We start from the raw sequence: 12939 nt of genomic DNA, 5'->3' as shown, positions 1-12939 counted from the left end.
CTCCGCCTGTCTGCAACCGAAGTGGATTGGATTCGAGTCGAGTGGAGCAGAGTGAAGTGGAGTGGAGTGGCGTGAGCCGAACTGAAGTCTTGGGATTTCTATCCGCTCGTTGCCGGCATCAAAATGATGGCTAATTGTTATTTTTGCATATGCAGGCAGGCGGCTGCTTGCATGTCGTTTGATTAGACACCGAACCGAGGAGAAAGAGACCGGGAGAGAGAGGGGGTTACGTAATGATCTAGTTAACAAATTGTGTCATGTGGAGCTGGCCAAGTAACCGACTCAACTACAACTGTCTCACTTGCGGCCTGCATCCACAGCTGCAACTTTCGAAAGCGTTTTGCCATTTTGCAGAGAGCGAGAGAGAGAACAGAAACCGCCTTACATAATCTTGTGGGGGAAGGGGAAGGCAGGGGGATTTATTCGCGGGGGTGTTGGCCTAAGACTCCGGCCGAAAAAAAATCATTAAAATATTTAAAAATAACTAATCCCCGGCCCGCAATCTAAAGTAAAGTAAGGCAACCAGCGAATTGTGCATACTAAAACCTCACGAATTTGGCGCTGCCTTCACCATCCTGCTGGTCAGCCACCATTCCTTGGCCCAAATATGATAGATCTTCCGCAATCATGTCGTTTTGGCTCTGGGTGTGTCCCGCTGAAATGGAAAACTGAGTGGAAAACGGGGAAAAGCCATGTCCGCCGGCAATTGTGGGTTAATGGGTGAATGTGCTGTTTGAACTACATTACAATTGTTAATCCGTTACTAGCGTTAGTCCATGGCTGAAAGCTTCGAGTGCAGCGGTGGTTATGACTCGCCCGGGCAAGTGGCAAAATATTTGTAATGCAAAACTAAACAAAAGACTTAGGCAACAAACTCGCCCTGGCCGCACTCAGGGAGCTGCAAATCGCTGCAGGAAATTATAGGAAATTTGCCATCACAAAACGTGGCAATAAAAGTTAATTGTGTTATTTCCTCGCATATTTCGACACATTGCTTTCACGCCTGCCAACTGTTCTTTTTCGTTTTTATTTTATGAAGAACTTTTATACACACTTTTAAGATCAACTAAGGGCAATTCTTTTTGCAAGCCAGCTTGTGTAAATATCCGATAAGCTCTTGGGGGCCCACTAGAAAATGGACTGTCATGTTACTGGCGATAGATACAAGGCGTCGGCACCCACGCAACTCGGATCGCAAAAACAAAGACGGGGGTTCAAAGGGAGCTGAATGCAAGCCGAGTTCAACTTTTGATTACAGGGCAGCCACACGTCGCAGTTGTGCAAGAAGCGATTGCCAACAATTGAGTTGCGGTTAACCATGTTCACAGAGAGCTGGGGGGTGCAGATCATATGATCATATTTGAGACATCTTTGTTGCGGCTCGCCTCTCTCGGTTGTTGCAACAGCGCCAGGTATGAAATATATATCCACAAAAGTTATGTTCCACGGCAGGAACAATTCTAAGCCGGATATGGTGAACAATGCGATAAGCATTCGACATGCCAAAGCCCAAACAATGCACTTTATCGAGAGCCAATAAATCAGCGAACTGAGCCACAAATTTCAACAACAAAAATGACAATGGCCAGACAATTACAAAACCATATAAAAACCAATTCGATACGAGAGACCCAAAGCGGAAATTTTGTAAAGCGCCACGCCCCCCCCAGCGAACAGCCCCAATCGCCCAAGAGTTCAGACTGTGGTGAATGCATTGCGAAAAGCGAGCTGAATGCTGAATGCAGTCCAAACTCTGAGCAAAGACTGGGTCCCGGGCTTTTGGCCTGGTCATGGCAAATTGCCATCGCTGGGCCTCCATTCTAAGCCCGATCTGGCCACCGCCCGAAGGTCGATCTCCCTGCGGAACAATGGAGGTGATCTATGTAAATCTCGAGCGACATAATTGTACGGATTAAGCTGTTGTCTGTTTACCTACCTTCCCCCCTTTCCCCCTTTCCCTCCTGCAATCCCAAATTGGACGGCTGATAAGCCAAACGCCCACCGAGAGTTTTGGCATTAAGCTGTCAGAGAACTGAAACCCAGATCCCAAATCTTAGAGCGTTTACAAAAATTACATTTGTGGGGGGAAAAACTTGGAGTAGCAGCCGCAATCAAATTGAAATCAGAGTTGCTATGACCTTGGTGGCTCAATTTCGGTGGGTGCACTATATACACTTTAAAGGAAAGGAAAAAACAGATTTTCTTCGCATTATTATTATCAGGCTTTGGCTGTATGACAAGCATGTTATGCCCCAGCGATTTTATTAATCAATTACGCTTTTTAACATTTTCTATCTGGCAGCTGAACTCTTTTGTCTATTGATTGCAGTTTGATTTCCAACGAATTCCATTCGGTGTTGGTCAAGGTCAGCGGTTTGTTCAATTACTGCAGTTGGTATTGTCTTTTTATTGCCGCCCCCCGTCTTTTTTGTGGTTTGCTACCGCAAAAGCCAAGCGGAGTAGCCGCTGGTCGAAAATGATCAAAGCAAATCATGAGTAAATGTTAATTGCCGTGAGTCGCTCGGGCTTAGTTCAATATGTTAATTGCAATACGGTTTTGCATAATTAATTTAAATTATAACCCACGTTCTGCACTCACTGTTGACTTGTGAACTCACCATCACCATCGGGCGATATTTCGCAAGACATCTGACAGAACGAAACTCAAAATCAAACGAGTGACTTAGGCAACGAACTTGTTTCGCATATTGCGCACACACGACAAAAACAACAATGTGTGGAAAGCTGCAAACATTTGCCACTCAATCAGCGGGCAACAGCTAGTGCAGCAGAGGCAACGCACACAAATTGCTTTAATCACAACAAATTTGCTTGAATATATATCAACTTGAGGTATTTTAGCTGAGTTAGAGTGGAAACACTGACAGAAACTAAAAGTGTAGTATATTCTACCAATTTCTAGATAATAAATATATAGGTTATATCTTAAATAATTCCTTTTATTTAGTTTATTAACAGAATAATGTATTTTATAGCTGACATTTCCAAAAATAATAAAAATATAGTTAGTAGCAAATTAATCTCAGTGTTCTCTGGGCGAATGCTCTCTGACTTTTCAGCCGACACCTAGGAATCACGACGACCACGTCACGTCATGCACCCGCAGCTAGAAAAATATGGCCAGATCCCCACTCAGCCGGGCTCAACTCAAGTGACCAGCGACTCGGATCTCGGATCTGGGATCTTGGTCCGCTGACATGACGAGCCGAGATCTGGCTGAGATCTGGCCCAGATTGCAGGCGCTGCGGGCCACTTGGGCGTTGCGATCTGCGATTCTGCGAATCCGGCTACCAACTTGGTCTGGGTGGTCCACTAACTTCTGGCTGCTTGAACCCCACAACTGACTCATAACTGTAAAGATATATACAAACTGGGGAGCATGTGGAGCGGATCTGTTCCACGGACTGCGGAAGGGGTGCATAATTAAATCGAAAAGGAAACGCGCAATATGGCCAAACGAATTTGCAATTGTCATTCTTGGGTTCAGAGTGTGTGTTTTTAAATGGACTTGGTTCTCGCTTTGTAAGTGGCTTATGATTGCTCAAGGAATTTCCACACATTTAACTAACGGGTTGGTGCTTACATAGGAAATGAAACCTCTTATCAAGGAAGCCGAGAGACCTGGTTACCCAGCACTTGTAGGAAAATATTAAATAATATTGTAGTATCAGAAGTATTCTATCGATCAATGCAAACCACTCCTCTCGGCTTCAACAGCCCTACCTCTTCCCAAATATGGCTTAATCATCCATCGAAGGCAATCAATTACAGCATTTTTGCTCGAATCCAATCTAAACCTAGTTTTTTCAAGTCTCGACTGCAAAAATTCAATTAATTGGCCATGGCGGTGCGTCATTTTCCGCAAACAAAGGACGTAATCAGATCGTGCTCTAATTCAGGCAGCCCAGGCTGAAATCGAAAATCCAATTCAGAGGGCCAGAGTTGGTGTTTCAGGGGGTTGGGAAATGTAAAAAAAAAATATTATGTTTACATGAATCTTTCAAATTTTTTATCGAATGAAATACAAATTGTATACCCTCAGCGCAACGAAATTATTTCCATTGTTCTACCAAATTCTATAGATGGAATAATAAAAATCATAGAAGAAATTCAACAAATCCATCAGTTTATTTTGAGATATTTTTGGATGATAATACCCCTTAGAGCTACTCCCTTGGCCCGACTATTGCGATTACAACTGTTAGTGATCCGTTACACGTCGTTTGCCGTTCGTCGTTGGCTGTGTCGTGCTAACCTTGAGATGATTACTTCAATTTTTTTAGTTCGCGATGTCCAACTAGGCGTGCAGGGGCCAGTCGAGGGGGGGAAGTCAGAGCCGAGCTTACTAGTTCGAGACAATTTATTAAATGAGCCAAAGGAGGGCAAGTACGTCGCATAAGCCCAGCAAATATGCCATAAAACAAAGCAAGGCAGCCCCGAAAATATGACAAAACAAAACGCTTTTTCTGTAGTTTTCTGTAGTTTCGGCCTGGTAATGAGTTGGGGCTGCACTGGCGTATATTTTGGCCATAATGATGTGGCGCCACGCTGCTCCCCACTTCAGCGGTGTCTTCGGGTTGAACCCTCTCCAAGGCCAACCCCCCTTGACATCCCCTTTGCGCAAGATTGGTTTAATAAGCAAAACGGCCTACATGGCAATTAAAATTCGTTAGTAGGAACAACAGCCGGTGCACTGGAAATAAATCGTAAAAAAAGCATTTAATGGATATAATCTAGAAAAATTATTATTTTAATTATTACAAATAAAAACTAGTCACCAAAAGCTTTTGAATAGATTTTTTATGCAAAAATAGATTAAAAGATTTCTAGACTCTGTAATACTTAAATGTTTTTCTTAGTGCACTATAGCATTATCTGGAAGTTTTGTTAGACGACGCCCAGCACTCTGTGCAAGCCAGACAAAAAGAAAACATAGAACATTGAAAACATCGTCTTGGAAGCCCACGAAATAGACGAGCGAACAAATTGCAACATGCTGAAGAAAAAAACATTGGAATAAGGAGGGTGGGGAGGGGAGGGGAGGGAAGGGGGCAACACCTCCGCCCACCGAAATGCAATTTTAACTTATTTCCAGCCATTGTCTTATTTTATTCATAAATATTTGTGTTTGCGGCTAATTTTATTCGTGCTTCGAAGATTGTTTTGCGAGGGAGCTCGGAGAGGCCATTTCAATTAAATCGTGATGGGAGATGAAAACATAAAGATAGCCGACCTTTTTTCTGATCATGATTTCATAATTAATATGCCATAGTAATGGCCAATTTGATATGTTAATATTTGCCTAACTTGGCAGCTAGAACTCGTATTGAGTGTCGGGCGGGTATTATCCAATTTGAGGTTTTCCCTTCCATTTCACAATTATTTCGATTTCCATACGTATGCGAGTACATCGCGACTTATCTCACAAATCAGACAATTTCCAAAGACAAACCGCAGCCAGCAACTGCTCCACATCCAACTGAACTTCACTCTCGTTTTTCGAAAAGCATTAAATAATTGTGGACTGCTCGGGGGGTTCGGAGGTTTAGTGGGTTGCAGGGGGAGTTGCGGGGGCTTTAACTTCTTGGGCTTCGCTGCGCAGAGCTTGGCTTCGAATGGCATTTTTGTTGTGCTGCTGCTGACCGACTCGCATTCGGCTTTCTGCGGCTCGGTTCGTGTTGGCCCGCTCGGGCGTTGTCTTGTATATAAAAGCGGCTTCCTTCTTGGTTCTAGTTATCAGTTGAATCCAGCTCAACGTACAGCACACACTCGCGTCTGCAAACAAAAAACTCAATCCCAAAAACTCCATTCGAAATGGCATTCTTCAAAGTGAGTGAACAGGATAGCCCCGCCTGCGCAATAGTGCCCTGTGATCTGTTCAAAAAATATTGAATAATAAAACCCCTCCCCTGTGCTCTAGTCCCTGATCTGCCTGGCCGTCCTGAGCGCCGCCTCCGCCGGAGTCCTCCACGGACATGGTGCTGGTCTCTACGCCGCCGCCCCGGCCATCTACGCCGGCCACGGACACCACGACGAGGGAATCGATTATCATGTAAGTTGGTCCTCTACTAGGGAAACGCTCGAAAAGGATTACTAAATCAGAACGTTGGTAATTTTTTTTTTCAAAAAGATCGCAATGATAGGATTTATGATTAAAGGTTTATACATTTCTTGATAAAAATAACCTTTGCGGTTACATAAAATATGAAAGTAAATTTAAATATTTACAGACATAAAACTAACAAGCTATTAAAAAGATGCTAATACACTATTCATATCTGAAAGCTTAAATAAAAAAAAAATTTTTTTGTGTTTCCTTAAATTAGATAAATTTGTAAAAACTAACCTTTGCTTGTGAGAAACTACTTCTTATAAAAATTAAATATGCGACTCGTAAATATTTCCCAAAAAATTACTCATACGACCGGTAATCTCTACACAAATTACGCTATCAGGCACCAACTTAATAACCGTTCTAAAAGCAATCATAAAATTACATTTAGTATGCCCTAAAACTAACACCACCAGCGACTGGTGGCCAATCCGCTCCGCCTTTCACCCGCTCCTCTGGCCAACGGAGTGCTAAAAAGTTGGCCCAGGGTCATCGTGGCTTCTGACATTTCGTGATTTTCCCACGCCGCGTCCATTAGCACAGCCGTACAGCTGTGGCGCTGCGATTGGCGAGTGGCGTGTGGCATGCACACGAAATTAGCACCCAATCCGAGGCAAATCCGCACTCATTATGGACGTATTCATCTTTTGGCAATCCGCAGGCCTACCCCAAGTACCACTACAACTACGGAGTGGCTGACTCGCACACCGGAGACGTGAAGTCGCAGCACGAGGTGCGCGACGGCGATGTCGTGAAGGGATCCTACTCCCTGGTGGAGCCCGACGGTTCGGTGCGCACCGTGGAGTACACCGCCGATGACCACAATGGATTCAACGCCGTGGTCCACAAGACCGGACCCACCGTGCACCATGCCGCCCCCGCCGTGGTTGCCCATGCTGCTCCTGCCGTGGTGGCCCATGCCGCTCCCGCCGTGGCCTACGCCCCCGCTGTCGCCCACCACGTGGCCGCCGCCCCAGCCGTTCCCTACGCCGGATCCCTGGCGCATCACGCCGCCGTGCCCGCCTACGGATACGCCACTCACAACGCCCACGCGCACGTGGCCCACTACTAAGTGGAGCAGCTCCTCGAGCCGCCTCGATGCACCACCTGCTGCTGCACCGCCGACACTCCACTCCACTCCACTGTTCTGTAATTTATTAAGCACGTTGACGACCTCACAAACGGATTACCCGCGGATCCACTGACGAAGCCTGCTAAAATACTCAGCGTCCCAGTCATGTCCTCATCGCCTGTCGGGGATTCCCCTCCCCGGCACGGCATCTCTCTCTCACTCACACACACACACACATTGCCGTCTCTGTCTCAGCTTTCGCGCAATTCTCTTTTGGTTTGTTAGCCAAACTCCTCCTTTATTGTAAATACCGAAAGAAAGAAAAAGAACGAGTGAAGAACAAACGCCCATCATGCCACACGCCCACGAGAAGAACCAACCTGAAAAGATGAAGAAAAACGAACAAAGCAAAAAAAAATGAATAAATAACACATGTATTATAATAGATTGCGTATACTTTAAGTTTGAAGCTGAACTGCTGACAATGCTATAAATACAAAATGTAGAGAATTACAAAAATTCAAGTAAACCGTTTTTTATTGCACAGAAAAAGGGTTTAAAGTGAAGCGTGGGAATGGTTACAAAATTATATATTTATAAATTTATGTAATACATAAGTTCATGTAATATATAAATTTATATACATTTATATATTTTTATATATATTTATAAAATTTATGCAAAGTTTACGCTTTAACTTATTAACGAACAATTGAAGTGCTGCTTTACTTTAATACTTTGTGCTTTTTGCCTGATTAGAACACATTCACTTTCAACCAGCAATCGATTCTATTGCTAATTATGATTGCCATTGAATATGAAAGTTATGGAAATTGATGGGTAGAGCGCTTGGTTGAGATCATGCCACTTGGTTGACAATTATAAAACTGGATAATTTGTGGGCGTGATTAGAAAAGGTGAAGGTAAGCATTATCGATTGATTGGCATTAGATCAGTCAATAACCAGTTAGTGCTTACTTAATTATTATTTATCAGTCAAAGAACTCTGACGTCTGTTTACTCGATACTCGCGCATTTGTATCTTCCCATCAGATTAAAGCTGCTGTAAGATCTATTAAAGAATTGCAGATTGGTTTGTTGATTTAATATAAGATGGATATTTACAACATTTATTAATATAAAATGTTAGTTTTCTCCTAAATAATATGTTTTAATAAACATGATGTGTTTTATTTGTTTTTACATTGGGGAATATTGTAACATGCATACCCGTCTTAAACTATTTTCCTAACTAGTTTCATAGAGCACTTTTGGGCTGAGCTTTTGTAAAACAAATAAGAGTGGGCTTAGAAATTGTGCATTTGAGGATAAGAAAAGTGTTTGAAATATGTGCACGCTTTTTGGCTGTTAAGGTTAAGACTAAAACTAGTAGACTACTTTTAAACATTAGAAGTTTAGTTCCATAACTAAATCTAAGAAGTGAGACCCGTTGATCTACCTCTAAAGTCTTTTCCTTGCCAGTTCATTTCAAATGGAATAATTTGGTAATCTATTCCTGTTCACCTTGCAAAGGTTTTATTTTTATTAAACAACTAAAGACTTCAAGTGGAAACAGCTTAAATGTTAAATGTTCATTTAATACAATTTATTTCCTTTTAAAAGGATCCTTTTGTCGATAACAAATTCATAACATGGCAAGGCAATAAAAGGCACTTAGATAACCAAATTCCCATCCCTTCACGCACTTTTCCTTTCATCCCCCCCTGAAAGCCACAGCAGGAAATATGCCGCGGAGGTGCTGCCCTCCAGTGCGGTCACAAGTTCGGGGGCGACTCCCCGATGAAGACAATAAACAAATAAAGCATAACTTAAAACATTTAAGTCACAACAGATGAGTGCGTGGGGCTTCCGCATGCAACAAATCTTCGCATTTCCGTCACTTTTAACGTGCGAACGAAACGAAACAAAGCCAAATATTGATCTCCTAATGGGCACAACGTGGCTTTGGCCAGACAAATGGCCGACGATCAAAACAGAGACGTCAGAGAAAATGGTGCAAAAAGCTGGCTGAGGGAAAAAGAATTTATCAAAGATCAGTGATCAGCGGACCGTTTAAATGTGCGCATTTTCGAGCTCAACCCAAAGCAAAACAAAAGGGGGAATCTCTCATACGTGGGCTCCATTAATTTACTTGAAACGAGAAACAAGAACGGACAGGTGCCGCCTTCGGGGGCGGATTCTCCAGCAGTTAAGGTCAGAGTGGGAAATGCCGGAAGGAAGTTTCCGCTGGCCAACTAGACTACTGAGTTCAAGTCAGGTGCCCTGGGCAGCACTTCTGCCTTGTTCCAAAGTTCCAATGTCGAATGGAATGTAAACTTGTATGACTATCGGTTTCTGTAGCTGCTGCTCCAATAACCTTTAGTTAGCCAGCAACTTCTTCATAGATAAATGACAGTCACTAAAGTCTTGGCTTTATGTTTCTCTTTCGGTTTTTGCTGGCCCGACTAGTTGACATTCAAGACGACTGTCTCAATAAACTGTCGCCAACACGTGCTCTCTATATGGCATCGAGTGCACTTATTGTATCTTTGTATCTGCGAGTCTGTACGCGGCGGCAACATTAAGATGCAACCTCTAAGATATGCATCGATCGGAGCTGATACGATTTATAGATAATAAAATACCCCCACTATGGGCTACTGGCTTTCGGAAATATTTGTTTGTTGCACAGTGTCAAGAGATCAATTTGGATAACCTTTAAAACATAATATATATGATTGTTTCACTCACTTATTAAATATAAGTCAAATGAATTGTTCAAGTGATTCAAAAATTAAGTGAAAGCACGCAGTTGTGGCTGTTCATTACGTATACGCAGTGTTAGTCCCCAAAGCTTCCATCAATAGTTGATTGAAAAAGCCCACCTAAGCCACAGTAAGATGCTAAATGTCGTCTGCCTGTCTGCGTAATTGAAAAATGCCATTATTCGTTGATTAATGTTAGGCAGCTATTAAACAGAAGTAAGTAGAGGCGCCCATAAATAATAGGAGACATCCCATCTGCTACTCAGCAGTGCATAATCAGCCCGGCGACTGTCAGAGTCAATTATATAACCATGTTAACTGGATTAGCTGGGCCGTTAATTTGATGCATGGCAAACAGTCTGCAGCAAATTGGCCGCCGAGGTGCGAAATTTATTGGGGGCCAGAGGCCGAGGAAGAGATGCCGCGGCGGCCATTCATTTGCATTTTATTGCCGCGAACGCATTTGCCACGGGTCATTCTGTAACAGACTCCCCGGCCTAACAATGGTCACTCAATTGGCGATGCGGCAGCCGCTCTTCGGAGCGGAGGCACTGGACCATGGCCAACTAAGGGCGACAACAATGACAGCCGGAGTTGGCATTACCAGAATTGCCGGGGAAACAAGACCGCAAACCGCCCACGACTTGCAACACCCGTCGCCAGCCCAGCCGAATTCCGTTCCCCATGTTGCAAGCCAGTTGTCGAAGCTCGCCAAGTGGAGTGCTCCATTGTCAAATCAGTGGGTGTGTAAACAAGCCGAAATTAGGTGAGCGAAGTAAGCCAAGTCAAAGTCACCAGCCTCGATCCGAGCTCATGACTCGTCTCTGGACTTGGCCAAAACTGCCGCTTCATGGTAATTGCTTTGCCAATTTCCCAGAGTGACGCACTTTGTGCAGAATTATCTTGCCAAAGATAAGTTATTTAAGCAAAGGAAATGAGGCAGAAATATAGTATAGTAATAATCTGGACAAATAGATTTGAGTTGATTTACGAATATTAATATTTAAGCGGCTAGAATGTTTTACTTCCTGATTTTCGCATCCCACATAAAATCTCCCCCTTGAACTGCCAAGTTTTAGATAAGCTCAGAAAAATTCCTCTACTCCGCTTATGAATTTTCTTCTGCTTTGTTGTTGTTTCACCGGTTAAATATATTTAAGGTAATTGCCAGAAACCAGAAACAATGCCCAGCCACGCACATGTGCCCGCTTACTCAGCAAAAAGAACGAATGGAAAAAACGTATGAGTTCGTATGAGTACTGCAGGTGGAAAACCTTCGGAAAACGCCGACAATTGCTGACTGAATTTTCCCAAGTCTAGGTAGCAAAATGCTTTTTGGCGGCATGCAAATTGACTTAATCTAGTATTTAGTTTTACAAAAACCGCAGTCGAAGAGAGGCAATTGTTTGCAGGCGAGTCGAAGGTCTGTTGGTTTTTTTGGTTTTTTGGCCGGGATTACCGCTGAAGCCCTCCTCGCTGTTTAATTAAAGTCTTTAGCGCGCCCCTCGCAGCGGTTAATTGTGTGAAAATGCCCAAGAAATGCCGACCTGGACATTAAACTAGCCCACCTTATTAGCCGCACAAAAAGCTGCAGCACAACAGTAAAGTTAAGGCTTCTGCGGTCTGACGATAATTTGGATTAGTTTGTAGGCTGCCAGACAGACCGCAATTGGCACGTTCTCGTCTCGGCTCAAGGGTGTGCAATTGCCATAAATTAAAGATTTAAAAACTGTCTCAGACCGCTTTTGTCGAAGATGAGAGAATATTGAATTCGTTTTCAATAGAGGTGAACTGTCTTACAACGTTTCAAAAGCTTCTAGTTAAGTGGTTTTCTTTATATCTAAAGAAACGTCGTAATTTTCGTTCTTTTATTTTATGGAACAACATTTTGAAATATTGTAAAACACTTAGTGTAATTTACTTGGTTATTTTAATGACTTTTAAGTATATTTTATTTAAGAAACTCAGCTCTTAAAAAGTTTCAATTTATTTTATATATATTTTCCCAATCAAATTATTTGCTAATGCCAAACCAAAGGTCAGCACCACCACAGCTAAGGAATAGCATTTGTTGACTGTCATAAATAGTCCTGCAACGAAGAATTTGCTTTCGTTTAAGCCCAGAATGGAAGCCAACTTTAAAGTCTAGTTTAATGCGCTTGACCTTCAGCTAGATGCCTGAGAGACAAAGACTTAAGCGGAGTCCAGTTGTTATAGTACTCGTACTAGTGTTAGTATTCGTAGTAGTTACCAGTTTTGGCCGCTGTCATTGAAGTAGATCACTGAGAATTTCGCATGTGCCGAATAACTAGGGCCTTATTGTGCTGCAATTGCAACTTGACCCGATTTGTGTTTGATTTACATTTTTCGGTTCTTGTCAGCGATTTATTTCGGTTTCGGACTGGGTTTCTTTTGGCGAGCATTAAGTTGTTAGTTAAATTGGCCACAATCATTTCTTGCAGAAATCAGGGGAAATTAATGATTAACTCGAATGATTAATCTCGCATAATTCTGTGCTGAGCCGAAGTGATTGTTCCCGATGACTTCATTGACAATGGCTGTGGGGGATTGGCAACCTCAACGGCGGCGGCGGCGGCGGATTTGAGAAATGTGTCGCCGCCGATCGGTCGACAACAACGCCACCCCATTCAGTGGAAACCCGGCAACTTCGTTTGGCAACATCCCATGGATCTGGATCTGGCAGATCTGCTGCAACTCCATTCACATGGCCACATGGGTATCTTGCCACTTGGCCGGAGAAGAGTGGCTCGGCCGACTGGATCCCCATTTGCCATTCGCCACAGCCGACTGACTGAGAAACCAAGAGTCTTTTTCTTTCAGTCTTGGCATTGTGGACGCTCTCTGCCGACTCCGCTGCTGACAGCGCTGCCCACGCCGACTGCGCTGCCCGCGGCTTTCGCACATTTCGCGCTTATTTAATGGAAACTGGCTCCTAGAATCGCCACAGT

General features: G+C 43.4%; 1 protein-coding gene across 1 annotated transcript; it reads left to right on the top strand.

Annotated features, from left to right (window-relative positions):
- The first annotated feature begins 5763 nt into the window (after positions 1-5763).
- On the top strand, positions 5764-7729 carry LOC108100656 (cuticle protein 7). The gene is made up of 3 exons (XM_017204667.2): positions 5764-5850; positions 5942-6073; positions 6795-7729. Exons 1-3 carry the CDS (start codon positions 5836-5838, stop codon positions 7203-7205), a joined length of 558 nt encoding a protein of 185 aa, XP_017060156.1. The 5' UTR covers positions 5764-5835; the 3' UTR covers positions 7206-7729.
- The last annotated feature ends 5210 nt before the right edge of the window (positions 7730-12939 follow it).

Source organism: Drosophila ficusphila, unplaced genomic scaffold (genome assembly GCF_018152265.1).
Source record: "Drosophila ficusphila isolate 14025-0441.05 unplaced genomic scaffold, ASM1815226v1 contig_286, whole genome shotgun sequence".
Taxonomy (NCBI): domain Eukaryota; kingdom Metazoa; phylum Arthropoda; class Insecta; order Diptera; family Drosophilidae; genus Drosophila; species Drosophila ficusphila.
Note: the sequence above shows the minus strand (reverse complement) of the source record. Positions and strands in the feature narration are given on the sequence as shown.

Coding starts and splice junctions, on each gene's coding strand:
- LOC108100656 (XM_017204667.2), top strand. Junction 6,074..6,794: donor ACGAGGGAATCGATTATCAT/GTAAGTTGGTCC, acceptor GGCAATCCGCAG/GCCTACCCCAAGTACCACTA.